Source organism: Lampetra planeri, chromosome 12 (assembly GCF_965212315.1).
Source record: "Lampetra planeri chromosome 12, kcLamPlan1.2.h2, whole genome shotgun sequence".
NCBI lineage: Eukaryota > Metazoa > Chordata > Hyperoartia > Petromyzontiformes > Petromyzontidae > Lampetra > Lampetra planeri.
The window spans coordinates 13,931,357-13,949,728 of NC_136118.1; the positions used below are offsets into that span (position 1 = coordinate 13,931,357).

The 18,372-nt window shown below is 50.9% G+C and overlaps 1 protein-coding gene across 2 annotated transcripts in view; it reads left to right on the forward strand.

Moving 5' to 3' along the window:
- LOC144721730 (dedicator of cytokinesis protein 1-like) overlaps window positions 1-14,705 on the forward strand; it is a 311,613-nt gene extending 296,908 nt beyond the window's left edge. For both annotated transcript variants that reach the window (XM_078599607.1, XM_078599608.1), the window contains exons 44-52: window positions 410-496; window positions 3,175-3,351; window positions 4,713-4,796; window positions 4,931-5,068; window positions 5,404-5,585; window positions 6,292-6,478; window positions 6,935-7,082; window positions 7,380-7,492; window positions 8,161-14,705. In XM_078599607.1, coding sequence (XP_078455733.1) covers window positions 410-496; window positions 3,175-3,351; window positions 4,713-4,796; window positions 4,931-5,068; window positions 5,404-5,585; window positions 6,292-6,478; window positions 6,935-7,082; window positions 7,380-7,492; window positions 8,161-8,256 — 1,212 coding nt within the window. In that variant the 3' untranslated portion in view covers window positions 8,257-14,705. The remainder of the gene's footprint in view (window positions 1-409; window positions 497-3,174; window positions 3,352-4,712; window positions 4,797-4,930; window positions 5,069-5,403; window positions 5,586-6,291; window positions 6,479-6,934; window positions 7,083-7,379; window positions 7,493-8,160) is intronic.
- The last annotated feature ends 3,667 nt before the right edge of the window (window positions 14,706-18,372 follow it).

Genomic DNA, 18,372 nt, shown 5'->3' on the forward strand with positions numbered 1-18,372 from the left:
GAGAGGAAAAGCACCTTGGAAGTTCGGAACATAATTGCCGATAGAAGCATTGTTTACATGTTCAGGAGAGGTAGTGACAGGCGAGACACCGATGAAGGATGGAGGAGGTGGTGGTGCCCCGAGTTTGCACACAACAAAGGGAAGCGAGATGGTGGCGATGATGAGATTGTACGATCGTACCTTGGAGGTCAGATATCCTGTGTGGGATAAGGGGAAACCCACTGGCAGCTAGTGGGGGGGGGGGGGGGGGGGGTACGAGAGAGCAGACCTTACCTCGTGGGATGTTGACTGTGCAACGGCATCGAGTCGACGGAAGGGCACATTGACATGATGAGTCCTTGAGCCAAAATGCACTTTACATGCACCTGGTGTTGGGCGTGTGTGCGTTTGCGTGCGTTTGCGTGCACAGAACATGTGGATCGAGCGGACCACCTACAGCACAGAGTACAGGCTGCCCGGAATCCTGCGCTGGTTTGAAGTCATTGAGACTTCAAAGGTATAAACACCACGGGGCGACAACAACAATCACCATTCACCACGACGTGACACTGACGAAACCACAGCACTTGCGCCAGGCTAGGTGCACTTTGAGGCCCACAGCAAGGGCTGACTTGGCAGGTCTCGAGACAGACCCAGGTGTTGTGGCTTAACGGATCTGGGTGATGAAACACAGAGGAGATAATTACCCTTCGACTCGCCTCATGCTCTAGGGGTGATTGGCATGAGATGGTGTCCCCAGTAGCACAAGAGGCCGTCTTTGTCTCTGCACTCGGTACTCATGTATCGGCCTAAGTTAGCCAAGGAAGAGTCTCACCACAGGTTCACGTACCCAGGGAATTGAACGCAGCTGAATATAGTGACATATTCATTGCACACAAGGATCTTCTGTGCAGCTGCACAGACTGTTGTGGCAAGTGCTGATAGCGAGCACCTATGAAGGCCGGCACGGCGCACAAGAGTGTGGTTGTTGCCAGCACCACGACCTTTGTCTCCCCAGTACTGATATTTACACACCACACCAGGTGCTCATTTAAAGCCGAGTCAACCTCGGGGGGGGCCAGGACTCGATCAGATATTTGTCACTGTCACCGGTGTTCACCGTGAGCGGGAATCAAACGCCGGACGCCGGGAGTCGTAGAGCAGTGCACGAACCACTCCACGACAAGATCCGCATGATGGGGCCACGTTCGGTAAGTCAAGAGTAACGGTGACCGTCCTGTCGAGCGGCCCACTCATCACAGGAAGGTGGGATGTCCGCTGTTGCTTCAAACCCACCGACAAACAGAGGAGAGCTCGTTCGAGTAGGGGGACATGCTTTTTGACGTTGTAAAAAGGACATCTTCTGCGTCTCAGTGGGCTTTCATCTGCTTATGTGTAAAATATTCCCTTGCTTCTGTCTAAGTCCCCATCACCCACCCGCCACTCGTGGCACCCACCCAGCCCCTCCCCTCAGGCTCTTCCTCCTCCCCATCACCCACAGTTTTCCTCGGCGCTCGGCTAACAAAGCGTGCAGGCAACGCCCCCCCCCCCCAACACGCACCCCCCCCCCCCACCACGCACCCCCCCCCCCCCCCTCACGTATCTATGAATTGGCGTTACGTTGCGCACGTCGCACAATGTAACGCGATGTCGCGCGCGCTACGCCGCCCATCCCAGGGGTCGCCCTCCTTAGGGCGGGGGTAGGAGACCTCGCGTTCAATATGCATTACGCTCTGAATAATGAATGGGCTAAGAAACTAGTTTTGTTGGAGGACGTGGACGGCGTGGAGAGTTGCGGATAGCGAGGCGGTGGTGCGTGCCGGCGGGGGTGGAGAGGAGGGGGGGTGGGGGAGCAGGCCGGGGGGCTCCGGCGCGACTTAGCGGCACGGGGGAGGGATGTCACGGCGAGACGGGGCGATTGCACGCGAGGCTCTTGAAGAGATGTGACAAGACGAAGGGAGATATGTCCTCCCCAGAAACCATTGTGTGGGTGGGTGCGCGAGTGGGTTGGTGGGTGGGTGCGCGAGTGGGTGGGTGGCTGTCCGAGTGGGTTGGTGGGTGGGTGCGCGAGTGGGTGGGTGGTTGCGCGAGTGGGTGGCTGCGTGAGTCGGTGGGTGGGTGGGTGCGCGCGCGACAAATTGTGGTTTGCACGATACATCACTACAATCCTATGCACAGTACTATTGACAATCTGTATCAAAATCTGGCGTGGGTCACTCTGGGCTTGACTCGGCCTAAATTGAGGTCCGTTGCACAAGCACAAATAACAACAAAAAGAACCCAACACATCCGTCAATATCCCATCCATAAATGGAAATATGTAATAGGTGACATTTCAGGCATTGGACCTTCTTCAGAGTACATCTGTGATAAGGTGATGTTATTCACGAATGTGTTGAGTAGTGTTTATGCATCTGTGAGTTGGTGTGTGTGCTTTGGGTGTGTGCGTGTGTAGATCTGGATTTGTGCATTGTGTGTGATAAATGTGTGTGTGCACATATTCATAGTCTAGGATTGCCTTTGTCAGGCAGGCCAGTATGGGTTTGGGTCATGTTTGCAGTTTTTTTCTAAATCGGGACAAAACATTTTTATCAAGAAAACTTCTGAAACACAGAAAAATTCTTCCAAGGTTTTTAAAAGATAGGCAAAATATTTTACAAGATCCGCTTACAGCCATTCTTATTTAACATAATATATTCCAAATATGAAATCCACTGGTGACTAATTAATTCACCCAGTTATGAGAACTACCCACCAATAACTTAACACTAAGGCAATGTAAAAAGCTTTTCCACACAGTTCAGCCCAGTGCAGAGACCTTTCCCGTGAAGGTTTTGTTATCTACACAGCGAATTGGAGTTCCCTTCATTATTGGGATGTTTGGCCAGTTCTTACGTGTTAGAGAAAACCCCCCTCCATGCAGGGTGATAACGGCACAAAAGTTTGCACATGCAAGTTCACAAACCCACTTTCTGTACTGCCATCTCTTGACCAACTCTGAGCCAATGTGGTTGGGAGTCTCACTGCACATTATGATCTTTGCATGATCCACCAACCCCAGCAATGCCACCTTAGTGCTCTGACACAGGCGTTATGAGGCCACTGAGACACTTCTGAAGCTGCTGCTGTTATTATTATAATTATCATCATCACGTTGAACGCACGCGCCTGTGCACGCTTGTGTTCCCGGCTCAGGTTGAGATCAGCCCGCTGGAGAACGCCATCGAGACGATGAACAAGACCAACGAGAAGATCCTGAACCTGGTGAACCAGCACCAGAACGACGGCAGCCTCCCCATCAACCCCCTCTCCATGCTGCTCAACGGCATCGTGGACCCCGCCGTGATGGGCGGCTTCTCCAACTACGAGAAGGTGGCCGGGTCCCCACGCTTCGCACGCACGCACGCACAAGGACAAAGAGCCCCCGTGTCGCCTTAACAGACTGCTGGGGAAAGTGCTGTTAGGGAGTAGCACCTATGAAGGCCGGCAATGTGGCACACGAGAGGGGGTGAATGGTCAGCAACACGCCTGACCGCCTTTGTCTCCTTAGTGGCGATGTTTACACACCGCACCAGGTAGTCATTTGAGGCTGAGTCGACCTAGGGGAGGCCCAGGACCGGTTCAGATAATCGCCACCGGTTTTGGCCGTGAGCGGGAATCAAACTCGGGTCACTGGGTTCGTCGTGCAGGGCGCCAACCGCGTTCACATGCATGTGCACGCACACGCATGCACACACCCCTACGCTGATATTTTCCATCCAAGGTTGGTTAACTCTGTCCACGCGGTAATAACGCGACTTTGCCGTCTGGGTAAGGCGAACGGCAGCTGCCGACTTGTTGCGGGACAGAATGTTGATATCCACATCTCTTCCAAACTTTGCGCACAGTTGGACAAACATTCGTCAAACGCGTGAAGCTGTCGCGCACAGTGTATGTAGGGGCTGACCTTTGCCTCATTGTCACCTTTGACCACAGCGGTGCCACGCGTATGGGAACGACAATGCTTGCCGTCCCGTAAGGGACCCTGAACCCCGCCGTCTCGCCCGCTGATGGGAAACTAATGGTGCCGCGAGCTTCCGCTTCGTGACGGGCAATTGGGCCGTGGGTGTCATGGCAATATTAGCCGGCCGTGGCATAGCAAACAGGCCTGTCATATACAATCGCCCCTGCGGGTTAATGAAAAGACCCTGCTTCTAAAATGTTCATTAAATTCCACCGCAATATCACGGCCTCATTAACCGCAGGACATTCGTGCGTTTCCCTGTTTCCGCACACACGCGTCGACGCAGCCAGTTGACCCCCTCCCCGTCCACAACATCACTACCCGGAGACTGCTTCTCCTCCTCCTCTGCTGCTCCTAATGTCTAGAACCCTGTTTTCCTGGTAATACGTACTGCCGACTGCCTCTTCAATGCCGGCCTTGAGACTTTCCCATTGAAAATCGGAAGGTTGCAAGTCGATCGTTTTATTTATATGACTTAGCCTCTTATACAAAGGGCGGTGATAAAAGGAGCATCGCTATCTGGGAATTCAAGAGTTGGTTGTCTTACGGACAGAGACGCCCTTGTAACAGCCATGCGGACTTTCTACTACAATGTCAGGGGCGCCAGCAGAGTTTTATTTTCATCCCCATTCTTGTTGGAGCACTGAAACACTTTTGACACTGACCTTTGTAAGGCCGAGGGCTCACACGAGCGATGATACCTCCCCCACTCCCCTCTTGCCCCACCCAGGCTTTCTTCACGGAAAAATACGAGCGGGAGCATCCGGAGGATGAGGAAAAGATCAACAAACTCAAGGACCTGATCGCCTGGCAGGTAAGGGGCGCCACGGTAGCGAGATGTCAACTACCTCGCTTCGTATGCAGGAGGTTACGGGTCTCCGCGTCTCCGCGTGCCCGTGTGCCCGCGCGTCCGTGCCTCCACGTCTCCTCACGACTGCTCGTCTTCAGATCCCCATGCTGGGCGCTGGGATCAAGATCCACGGGGACAAGGTGTCGGAGGCGCTGCGCCCGTTCCACGAGCGAATGGAGGGCTGCTTCCGCCAGCTGCGCGAGAAGGTGGAGCGGCAGTACGGGCAACGCGCGCTGGTGCGTATCCCTCACAGTCTCGCGCGCACCGTGCAGCTGCACTGCTCTCTGCTGGCCCCACGCAGAACTGCAGTGGTCTGATCGCAGCTTCAATCAAAGCCTCCAGCTGTAAATCAGCCAGCCGGGCCATACCACCGGTGCATTTATTGCGATTGCTGCCGTTTCAGATGTTGCCCGCTACTGCTTCGAATGCTGCAACTGCCGATGCTTGTATCTCCATTGCCGCCGCCGCTGTCGATATCAATTGCTGCTACAAATTTTTCCGCCACAGCTGACCGCCGCCTCTGGGCCTGACCCCCGCCACCGTGTCTGCCCCCACCCCCCCCCTCTCACAGCCGGCGCTGGAGGACTACAGAGGCAGCCGCGCGCGCTCCATGGTGCGCTCGTTCACGCTGCCGTCCAGCGCGTGCCGCCCGCTCTCCGTGGCGTCCGTGGCGTCCGTGGCCTCCGTCTCGTCGCACAACTCGGACGGCGCCGTGCCCCACATCACCGTCTTTGGCAGCGGCGGCGGCGACGGGTAGGGGGTCCCTCTCCGCGACGCTCCGCTGGTGGTCAGCGCGGGGACGTGACACGGCACGTCGGGGAACGCCGGGTCCCGCGGGGCGAGGCGGTAGAGGGCAGCGCAGCAAATATTTGTCGTTGTTCAAACGTTATGATGCTTCCGCATCTGTATCCGCTGCCTTCGCTATCCCGTGCGGTGCCCGGCATGGTTCGGTGCGGGCCTCCTGCAGGCCCTCGCAAGCTGCGAGGGAGTGCAGGAGGCCCTCGTCTAGCGGTGGACTGGCAAGAAGGGCTGCACGCGTCCCGCAGTGGCAGACCTCGCCACTTGTGGCGTCTGTCAGAGGGCAGAAAGCGGTGGTGAGGTGCGGGTGGCATCCAGTGCTTGTTGTTGTGTTTAGTTTTTGTTGTCCTTGCCCCCCCGCACCTCCGATTAGCACGGTTGGCCACGTACGGTGCGAAAGAAGTTCAACATCCACACTTGCATTAGCGTTCTCTCTAGAGCAGCGATGGGCAACCCAGACTGCAGTCGGTGGGACACATGAGCACCCCTCCTTCACCTCCGTGGGCCGCAATGCTTGACATCGCGTGCTACGGCGAGGGGCTCCACGGTACGCACGTCGCCCGCGACCGCTCTAGGCCTCGGCGTTGGGTTGGACGGCGTTTGCGCCGCCGGTGTCTGTGAGGCGGCGGGGGAACGTCTGCGTCTCTCCCGCCGTGCGCAGAATCGACCCGCCGGTGCCCAAGAAGCCCGCGACGGGGACGCTGTCGCGGTCGCGGGACAAGCTCAACGAGGAGGACGAGCGGCGCGAGCGCCACAAGCGCGGCAGCCGCCACATCGACGGCACGGAGCGCGAGGCGCGCCTCACCGAGCCCGGTGCCCCCGCCGACGTCGTGACGCTCACCGAGACGGTGAGGCCACGCGCGCCGCCACGTGGCCACCGATGACAACGATCCCCCGCCCGGCACGGCTCACGAGCAGTAGGGGGTGGGTGGCCTAATCCACGGCCCGGCCTAACCTTTGTCTTCCCAGTGGCGATGTGTTACACACCGCACCGGGTACTCATTTACCGATGAGTCGACCTAGGGGAGGCCCAGAACCGTTTCAGATAATCGTCACCGGTGTTGGCAGTGAGCGGGAATCGAACTCGGGTCGCCGGCTTTCATAACGCGGCGCACTGGCTCCCGTGTCCACCACAACCACTGCCACATGAGCACCGAAATCAAGTTCTGAATTGAGGGGCTTGTTGCTCCAGACTTTAAGTTACAGTCCAATTAATTGAATATCAACCATCCTTGTAATCGACAGCTCCACGACCTTTGTTCAACGTCATAATCGTTGGCCCTCCCGTGTCGTCCATGTTCCAGATCACACCGCAGAGGCCCCAGCGGCCACGAAGCGCGGTGAACCCCCTGGGTGACCGCCGTCTGTCGCTGACTCCTCAGTCACAGGCCGGACCCGGCACGTCTCGCCCACAGTCCATGGAGTGTCAGCTGCTCTCCCCGACCAGCACAGGTGCACATTCGCTCGCTCGCTCGCTCGTTTGCTCACACGCTCACTCAGGCGCTCGTTTGCACACTCGCACGCAATCCCACCAGCTCACCGCGCGTGCGAGCTCACTCCCCCACACACCCACGTAGAGTGCTTCGAATAAAAATGGTCAAGGTGACTCCCTGCTCAAACAATCAATGGGGGGGGGTGGAGGTGGTTGTTGCTTAACTGCACGTGAATGAACATCCACGTATGTATATGTATGTACGTTGAACTGCTAATGGGAGTGTGTGTGTGTGAAATGTAAAACACGTGCACCAGGTTCCGAGTTCACGATATTCACATCAGGAAGCGTGGTGGATGGTGTTGGGGTCGAACCTCCGCCCTTGCCCATGAAGAGCTCGAACCAAGACGGGAGTGACGACTCTACCTTGGTACGCATCGCGACCTGCCTACATACACAAAAAAATACACAACTGCATACGTCCGCTCACGCACACTCGCGCACATGTGCACATGTGCACACTTGCACAAGGAGGGTGGTTCCTAAAGACATGGGTAAAACATGAAAATATTCTATTTTGACCTCTCGCCCTGTCGTTTTTTTTTTCAATTGGTGAATAACCACTCCCTGCAGGATTCCTAAAAATGTGAGTGTGTTTAGAGGCGCCTTATAAACCTTGAAGTTTTCCAGCACTGGTGGAGGTCACAGGAACGGAGGATCCAGCAAAGAGGCCTTATAACTCCTGTTCCATTTGTTCCTTGCTATCTTATTGTTTTAGAAACTTTTCGTTTGGGACAATAAAACCTTCCAGTTTTGTGATTGATCTTTCTGACCCTTGTGAAGAAACCGCTAAATGAATCTCGATTTCCTTAAAATATCCCGCGTGTTGTTTTCTCGCGGAGTGTGGGAGGTTGAAGGGGTTAGACCACGCGATTTGCGAGTTTCAAAATATTGCACACGTACCGCCGTGCTCAATAGCAGAAATCACTCGGAGGCAAAGTGAATGCTTCGGAGTGGTGTCTTACGGTTGCAACGCGTTTTCACAAAAGGGTTCTGCACTCGTCTCGAAATAACTCGTCACTCTTGTCTCTAACCCAGCCACCACCGCCGCTGCCAGTCAAAGTGGAGCACAGCAAGGGGACTCCACCTCCACCCCCTCCAAAGGGCTCCAGGGGACACGTGCCACAGCTCTAGGGACGTCCGCTGCACCAGCTCACGCGATCGGGGGCTGCCATTCGCGGACCGTCCCTGGGCCCTTAACACTTTTCAATCAGCGCAAGTCAAGGAGAAAAAAAAGCTGTCTCGAACGAGCGTTGGGCAATGCTCATCTCGGTCGGTGTCCCTGAGCGTGGCACTCAAACTTCCACATTCCTTTTGGGTGGGGCGAAAGGCGGCGTGGCCTGATCACGCCACAGGAGGATCTTTTTTTGACCTTGAATTATGCAAAGTGATGTTCATGTTCCTGGGAAAAAAAATATGAGCCGAGTTGACCCCTTTATCCAAGATTTAAACGCTTTAACAAAACCACCAACCCAATCGGATGATGTAATAATGCACGTGGCGCTGTCGTGAATTAATGGGTGGCGGCAGCAGTCATTTGTTGTGGTCGCTCAATAGGAGTGCTCGCTGCTCGCGACATTGAAGAGTCCCCCAAAGGGAACAAAACTTTGGTTGGCTTAGAAGGCCTCGCAGCCTCGTGTCGCCAGCGAGCTCACCAATGAGCCCGGTATGCAATGGGTCTCCGGTTCAATTCAAGTAATGTTCTGGGACACTGGCAACACGTGTGCTCTTTGCTGTAAAGCGAACGTAATGTATTAAAGACCACGTGGCGATACTTGCATGAGTATAGACCACCTGTTGCTGATGTTTGTGCCTGAATTTGAGAAAAAAAAAATATATTTTTTAAAATCACACGTTCCTTGATATGTAGTAATAATAATTATGAAAAGCGTCTTCTGTTTGTGGGATAGGCGTTACTAAAACATTCTTTGTGGCTCAAGATCAAGAAGTTATTATCGCTTATTCCACCTCTTCACGGCTTCCTTCCTTCATCCAGTTCTCTCAACTGGTATATAGTCAACGCCTCTCGAGTCCACCGTGAGTCTCCCACAACCTTCCCTTGGGTTTCTGACTTCTCTGCGTCACTCCAACAATGCCCGTCTTTGTAGCCCGTCCCGTCGTCCCCCCCCTACCCTGCACCTGTGCTCCCACTCCCACTTAATCACATCCCTGTCTTGGTGTCCAAAATGATTTCCTGTCATGTTCTTGTCTGAATGTTTACGGTGCTTACTCTGTCCTGCTACTCCAGATACACGCGCACTAAAAGGGTGATTTTCTCTTGATTTTTTGCAGTCCAGCAGCAGCATAGACATAACTCTTACTGCAAATGCACGTCTAAACACTAACGCCGCTCAATTTCACTTGGTAGACTTGACATTTCCATTGACTCATTCTCACGTGCATAGGATTTGAAAGTATCTTCAAACATTGGACCATCATAATAACACCGATGTTTACACAACACAATTTCCTCTGTCATTCATCCGAACACATCTGCACCATCTCCGAGTGCTTCACACCATCCCACCCACCTCTTAATGACCCCTATCCCTCGCAGGGGCAGAGTCAGTGCATCACTAACTCCCATACAAATGAATTCCTCTCTGATGACTCAACCAGGGGATGACTTATTGTGCTCTCTGTCTGCCACAAATGCCTCCAATTCTCTTTTTCCAGGGGGCATGCTTGCACGGTGTCACATCGGGCAGCACTTGCCCAGAGTAATATCAGCATGCGGTTGTGGCGGAGTGAGAGTAAGCGCAGCCCTTCCACTCTCACGCGGATTGATCGGCTCCGATCTGGGCTCCCAACTTCAAGGAATTATCTTCGGGCAGTCCCGATAATATTTTTCCGGAGGTGTGATGCGCGCATGATAAGCGGGCCTCTGAAAGCACCCCGCGTGAGGCCTGCACCCTCCAGGCCCACCGAGGTGTGCGGCTTTTGTACAGCGCCTCCCCGATGGCGGACAGCTTTGAGACTGCATTGCAAAAAGTCCAAGTTAGATGTGACATAGTGTACAAAGCAACCGGGCTTGATGGATATCTTTTGATTTTCTTGTAAGGAACTTACAAGGTGGACGGATGGCAAGGTATAGCGCGCATGCATGTTTGTGTGTGTGTGTCCGCACGAGGCATTTAAACCAACAGGAGTGAACAATGAACATATAAAACTAAATATCCTAAAATCCATTCGTGGATTTGCATACTTCTATGAACACAATTCAAACAAACTACTGATCTTTAAAAACACTGAACGTGTAGCTTCGGAAGGCTAGGTTTCAGACCAACACAATTTGTGTTTTTATTCTCAAATCATCGCTGGGCAGTGTTTATCTCTGAGGGCCACCCTGGGTCAAGTGGTAGAACTTCCACATTCCTCAGCCAGGGGTCAGGATATCCGTTGCATGTTCTTAGGAAGACTCCACCATGCCACGCCGTGGTCACCCACGGGCGGCGCGTAGCACTGGTCAATAACATCGGTACCATGTGGAAAATACATTCTCTTCGTCTTGTACAGAGAACGTTTCACTGCTTAGCAATGAGGATGTTCTACCACTCCAGAGACAATAATGGGAATGTGTTCCAGGCATTGTGTGTATGGCGAACTTCTTTCGCATCATCCGTAGCCCACCGTGCTAATCGGAGGTTCATTTGAGCAGAGACACTCTCGCACTTTGTACTTTGACGTAAGCCTTTGGTGATATGAACATCTGCACCATCATCGTGTTTTTGAACATCTTTCCAACAACCCCGCAGCCTGCACTCATTACCCAATCGGTGTTCTCATCCACAATAGAGGTTTTTGTTGGGTTAGATCGCGTAAATATAAATGTGTCGTTAAACCCGCCACCACCCGACACAGCCGATTAGTAAGGGTTGTCACGTAAACAGAACGTGCCAATTCGTCACTGAGTACTCTCCAACACACAAGCGGTGTGCTGTTCGAGCAACGAATTGGCACGTTCTGTTTACGTGACAACCCTTAGCCGCCATGTCGGGTGGTGACAGGTTTCACGACACATTTATATACACGCGATCTAACCCAAGAACACCTCTACTATGGATGTTGGTGTCGAGAGCCCTGCCACGTGTCTAAACGGAGTGTTCTCATTGTTGACACCCAGCAAGACGGGGCGCTCAGCCCCCTCGAGGTTCAATTCACTCGAACGCGATTGCGCCCGCACCATTTCCTTCTGCGCACGTCAATGAGTCACAGCCGCAGCTGCACCCTCACTACTCGAGAGCCTCGGCTCTGCATCTGTGTACTTCACACTTAAATGCCGTCTCCTTAAAAGCCACCGTCCAAGGGGGCCCCGCGGTGGTGCATTGTGTGTCCAGTGACGATTCGTACAAAGCTGAAGATCCTCGCGCGGCACTATCGCCGCCTTGCGCATCTTGAGAACCGCACGAATGTGTGCACGCGCACAAAGACAAAGATCCCCCGCGTAGCCTCTAACAGACTGCTGGGGCAAGTGCTGTTAGCGAGGGGGTCGGTGGACAACATCAGGCCTGACCACCTTTGTCTTCCCAATGCTAATGGTTACACACCGCACCAGGTACTCATTTAATGTTGAAGCAACCTGGGGGAGGCCCAGGACCGGCTGAAATGTTAATTGCCGATGTTCACCGTGAGCGGGAATCGAACTTGGGTCACCGGGTTCGTAGCAGTGCAGTGCGCTAACCACAACACTACCGCTCCCCAATACGGTACACCGGGTGACAGGTGATTGCCAATCCATGCACTCACCACGCAGCCACGAGTCTCACGGCAAGGAGATTTGGCTGCCCAGTTCCCAAATGACTTAACCTGTTCAACGCATTTATTTCACTTATAGACTTAAACAAAAAGATCTCCACGTCCAGACACCGAGCTAGAGGCCCCATATCCGTGTTTGTCACTTTTTCCACCTAATTTTGGACACGAGCTGGGCTGGCGTCTCCGTTTAATACTCTAGGGCAATGCCATTGTGTACCATTTTGTCAAGATGGGAAAACCGACCCATTGAGTTCCACGTTTCACCACGTGTTGAGTCCCAGCCACGAGTTGGATCCAGAAAATTCTGCACATTTGAGTTCCAGGGAACCACAGTCCATAGCCGTATCACCGTCATGTATGTCAGTGCGGTATCTCGATCTCAACATGCAATTGTCGAACCTTACCACACAGTAGCTAGAGACTTAAACGAGGTAGAAATGACCCATTCCAGTTCATCACGGGGCTTTCATGTTCTTTGATGAGCCCTAACGAACCTTCCGTTTTTAAAAGTGGTGGTTTTCAAAACCCAACCCGAAGGCCAATGCTTCTCTTGCAGTAAACAGTCTTCCTGCGTTGTCAGTGTTTCGGCGACACGTGTGTTCGTGTGATGATTATTCTTCACGCGTGTCAGATTGTCGGCGAGATGCGTGTTAGTCTGAATAGTCTCCATGCGCGTGTGTCGGCTACATGTGTGTCAGTGTGATTAGCCATGCGTGTCAGTGTGTCTGCTACATGAAGCATTGCTCACACACCTTAACTGGACAATCCTGAAAGCAGTTCTGCTGACGGATCCTGAGGAATGGATTTTTGAACAAAAATGTGTTGCTATTGTTTCCCCAAGCACTGTCATGTTTGCTTTGGCACAAAATTGTGCCAAGAAATGCTTTTTTATTTCTCCAATGGCAAATGTGTGAACTGTTCGGTTCTGGACTCGGTTTGTAGAAAGCGGGCCTGCTCCCCGCACTCAGTGCCTTTGTTGATGATATGTGACACTTTGTGCAACAGCCGAGCAGTTGACACTTTGTGAATCTCCTTCGCTTCGGGCACAAAGTTCTACATCCTAAAGGTGTATACATCACAATCCTCTGTTTAAAGCAAGTCAGGAGCGCATGCCTAAGACTACATATTAAGGTATTCTTTAATCCGGTTGTCTGAACCTATACCTTACAGTATCAGCCTTCGGGCTAATTACGTTTGCAGCAGTTATACATTGAGGTATAAACGGTTTTTATTGGCTAATTGTGTATCTTTGTATAAGCCACCGTCTTGTTTTTAAAAGGTGAGATAATGGCGAGATGCTCACATTCCCTTGCGATCCCAACTTCATTGCAAAGCGGTAAACATGTAATCATAATCATAATAATTAGTATTATTAACGCCCAATGCAGGATGGTGGGCTGACTCGACGGGTGACCCGGGATGAACCTGCATCCTGAAGGTGCCGAGTGCGGTGCCATCGGGCTGCATCGCCTTGCAAGTGATTTGTTCTATAACAGCGCTTGGTAGAACAAGGGGTGCTTGGTAAATAAGGCTTGGAATAAGACTTGCATCTTTATCGCCTCAAATCTTGATGTAACGGTCAGATCAGTGTGTGGTTGTACGCGAAAAATATCTAAATTATCACGGTTTTGCAGCCCACTGCGATGCTGCATTCGTCAAAAGCGATGTATTTCACAAACCGCGACCATTTCATCCATCGAAGTGTTTCCTCGTGACTTCCACTGGGACCCACCATTGTGTTGCACGGAAGCCAGCGTGCAGCGAAGACTGCCGTGTAGCGATGGTGCAGATCAGCGGTATCTACGCCTTGCCGACTTGCTTCCATTGTCCCGTTAGTATTACTCTGTGCCAACATACACCAGGCAAGCAATGCACGTGTACACGTTGTTCCTTGCTCTTGGCTGTCTGCCGCTGTGCCGGGCAGCAACAACAATAATTGTTTTCCTGTTCTTTTGCCAAATAAGTATCCGCCTCACCCCCCGGGTGAAATGCAATTTGCAGATAATTCCTTTATAGCAAGCGGTCGTTCCGGAGACGAGTATGGCTGTGTGACCCCTTGCATGGCAGTGCTGTAACGGTGAGCATTATTGACACTGGTGCATGACGAATTCACAGTTCTCACCTCTATGCCTTTTTGTTGTTACTACCTTGCACTATGACGACTGTTCTGTTATCATCACCCCGTGCCACGACTATGCAACGTGGCGCCTTGTGCAAGGTGAACATGCTGGCTCGGATGAAGGTCACGTCAATACGTCAATATGAATTCAATCAACGATTTACGTGCGTCTACTGATGTCCAAAGCACGAACACCACTTGCTCTGTACCCCCTGGGTCTTCTCCACAAGCACATCTTCTGTCTCAGGCTGTTTACAAAGAGTGTCTTTGTCCACGTGTCATCCTAACGTCTGTAATCATGATGTACAGATAGATATGTGTGTATATATATGATCTAAAACCATTCCTTTCTTTTTACCCAAACGTTGACTTTAAACACACAGGTCGGTATTTTACTCCAAGGCTGCTAATTCACGTGGCTAGGGTTGCTCCAAAAATAGTGTTGGGCATCGAGAGTCATTCCCTTGGAATCTTCACACTGTGGATGGAAGTTGCGACATGTTGTGATACTACATCCGTGGGGTTCGGTTTTTTTTTCTCTCTCCAGAAAACTGCACGTTGCAAACTGATACAGGCGGTGTGCATATTGTTACCAGACTTTGTAATCATGGCCTTGTGTGTTCATGCTGTGCCTTTTTTGAGACACGGTGCCTCCTCGCAAAATATTAATTTCATGGCTTTTGCAATAAATGTTATTCCATGAACGGCTGATGGTGTGTGCGTGTGCGTGTCTTGGTGGTCAGTGCGCAGTGATTCGTGGGCAGTTTTTCCTCGCAGGGGGATAAATTAAACCCAAAAAGGAGGGGACACTGCCGAGGTCACGTCCACCGTCGCAGAGGTCATGCGGTGACATCTGCTCCTGTAGAACGATCTGCGTGGATTGTAGCGTCCTGATACAAGTGAGAGATGGCACCACCTTCAGGAGGCCTTCATCCAGCAGTGCATAGCTCATGGCTGATGATGTTCTCTGCATCGCGTGCCATCCTTGCCCCCTGTCCCCAGGGGCCTTTGAGACACGTGACGGCAGCACACGATGCATATTTAAGGTATTACACAAGTTACCTGCCCAGATAGTCACTGGGCTTGCGGCACAGCAGACCTGCACTGCAGACTCCCCATTCACAAGCGCCCATCATCACTCGAATGTTCATCTAACCCTTCGCTCAGCCATTCACGAGGGGGAGGGGGGGGGCAATGCACATCTCCATTGGCAGCCCTGAGTCGGTGGTTGGGACATTCCACATTCCCGTGTATTTTTGCAGATCAAGCAGCGTGGCGCATCTGAATGTAGCAACCGTATTGACTCTGTCAAGATGTCAGTGGCCATGCACATGAGATGTTGTCGTGGATGATGATGATGATGAGGATGATGATACTGGTACTCTGCCGAGATGTATTGCCGCCGCGCTGTTTTCTATTACCCACATCAGGCCCCACCTGTCCCCGTGCTGAATGCATTTGTCATCAATGCACACACACACACACACGTGCCATTGTTTCACGTCCATCGCTCCTCGCCCCTATACGACGATCTTGAGTTGTTTTTCCTTTTCTTTCAGATACGAACCCTCGTGCCGTTCTGTTAGCCATTGTTCTCGCTTGACATATATATATAGACACACGCGTGTGCTCAACTTCCTTGAGTCCGAATGCATTCGCTCCATCGCACGGTGCCGGGTAAGTGCGTGAACGGACGTGGCTAGCAGAGGCACTGCTCTGCTGGGTGACGCCAGGGCTGAACGATGTCGCTCGTCGCCCTCGAGACGATCGCGACGGTGGTCAGAGCGCGAGGCGGCGGTGCCCGAAGCTCATCACGGCTCTCATAACGGGACACATGGAGAGGTGAGTGCCATTCAATTGAACACTTGTGGTGTCAGGATGTCTGTGTTATTAGGAAGGCGCTATACAGCTGTGTATTATTACGAAGAATGCGCTGTGGATTTTCGAAATAAGGCCGTGATGCGAGATTACGGATGATACGAAACAAAAGTTTGCATCGGATTGATCCTAAAAGCGGAATTGACGCAACCATGACGCCCAGTTCACACGCTTCCCAGCAGTAACTAACAAAAAACATTCAACAAATTCAATAACACTGTGACTCTGATGGAAAACAATATATATAACAGGAGACATTTTGGGCAATGGTCCTACGTAGCGCAAATATATAAATATAAAAGAGATTGAGTGTACTTTAATAATAGTTGGAGACGACACTTAATACCATGAAGCCTGATAAGAATTTTGTTTAAAAGTTTTCTGACCCGTTTTTAATTAGCATATGAATAATTACCAACAATATTCGTTGGGTAATACAAAAAAAACCTTCAGTACTCATAAAACATTACGACTAAATAAACTAATTGATATTAAAAGTAAAATTACAAAATGTTGCTGGCACATTGTACGAAGGGAAGATTTGTTTAAGTGAGTCTACAAGGACCAATGCATTGCTGGGTCCAATCACCATTTCAAGAAAGGCAACTTAACTTCCCTGCATTGCTGAGGCAGGCACATCTGAGAACTCACATGTGAGGCACACGTATATGAAACTAAAGTAAATAAAATGAAGCTATAACACTGGTCAACACACTTTTTCTATTATAAGGTATTCCAACGGGTTTAAGGTAATTTTGGGGTGCTGATTGCAAATTTGGCATCAGTTTTTGTCTATCACATCAGGTTTTTGAGATGTCAAATATTGTATTTTCAATAAAAACTGCAGATGAAAAATATTAAATAAATGTGGATATCTAGATAAAATTTTATTATAAACACACTATCCTAAAAATACAGCACCATATTTTAACACTAAAGCAGTCACTGACTCGCAACAACTTGCAATCATAAGTGACAGAGTTAATTTCGGGTAAAATCAATGAAAATGGGGTATGCCGATAGCATAAAAATGAGATGTGATAGAGCAAATCTGAGATCAGATTTGGAATCAGCACCCTGAAATTAGTCTAAAACAGCTGCAAAAGTCCAGGCCAGAAAAAAATGCTTTTTTTTGTTGACCAGTGTAATCAGGAGGTTTGTCGAGCACTCAATGATAACGCAAAGTTGTAATAATAGCGGCATGGGGTGACGTCAATATCGTTAGCGTGTGGACTCGTGAGCAAATAACATAGCGTAAATAATCTGAAATTGCCCTTTAAAATGTTAAAATCCGAAATCCTCGTACCTTTTTAAATCACATGCTGTATATACTTTCATGGTATACACACTAATATGGCCTGGCGGCACTGCCATAATGTATCTGTGAGAATAACAGTTGCGTGTAAAATATACATTATAAATTAATATAAGTTAACTTCATGAAAAACACATATATATAAAAAAAAATGCACATCCAAAACAACGATTCTCTCTTTCGGGATATAGACCAGAGGTACAAGAGCTGTTAGCGAGCGCCTCTTAATGCTGCCATGGCAAACGAGAGCGTAGGATGGACCACTCCTGGCTGACTTCATCTCCCCAGTACCAATGTTCATGCGCCTCCGATTAGCACGGTTGGCTACGTACGGTGCGAACAAAGTTCAACACGAATACATACACACCACACTGGGCACTAATCAATGTTCACACGCCATATCGGGGACTTGGGGATGAACAAAGATAGGGTTCAAAATCCACTTGCCTCTGGTGTTAACCATGGCCAGAAATCAATGCATGTAGTTAGGATCATCCCAGTAAATATGCAACGTTGGGCCAACCTTGACCCAATATCCCATGTTTCTTGGGATTATAAAAAAGATAAAGATCCCCCCGATAGCCGTAACTGTTGGAGCAAGTGCTGTTCGTGGGCACATAATGGAGGCTGGCATTATACCATCGTTCACACACCAAACACATAACAGTACATGTATACACAAAGCACACATAACAAGGACACTCAAAACACACATACAGTATGAACACTCGTTCAATGTAGACATTATTGGCGGACACCCTTCATCAATTTTGTTGTAAAGCAGTGAATTGTGTCCGTGTCGCTGCAGCTACGCATTGGTCAAACACGTGGTCCTTTGTGCCTGCATCGGAGCACTGGCTTGGACAGCGGGCGAGGCGGGCAACGGCGCAGCCCAGGTGAGCACATCTCGGGAGGGAAGTGGAGGTGATTGACCGTGGCCACCGGGGCATACGGCTGGCGTGGCGGCAGTGCGCCATGGGAGGGCCACAATCAACGTGACCGAGCGCTGCTCACATTCTGACGTTCGATCGCAGGTCGCGGTCACCCTGGCTTGCTCAGATGTTCAGGTGCAGCAGGTTTATGATCTCATCCTGGTCACCCATGACTGCACCAAAAAAACCGACCTCATTTAAATTTGAACTATGGTCTAATTTAGTTTATACCAAATTTGCTTTTGTTGTCA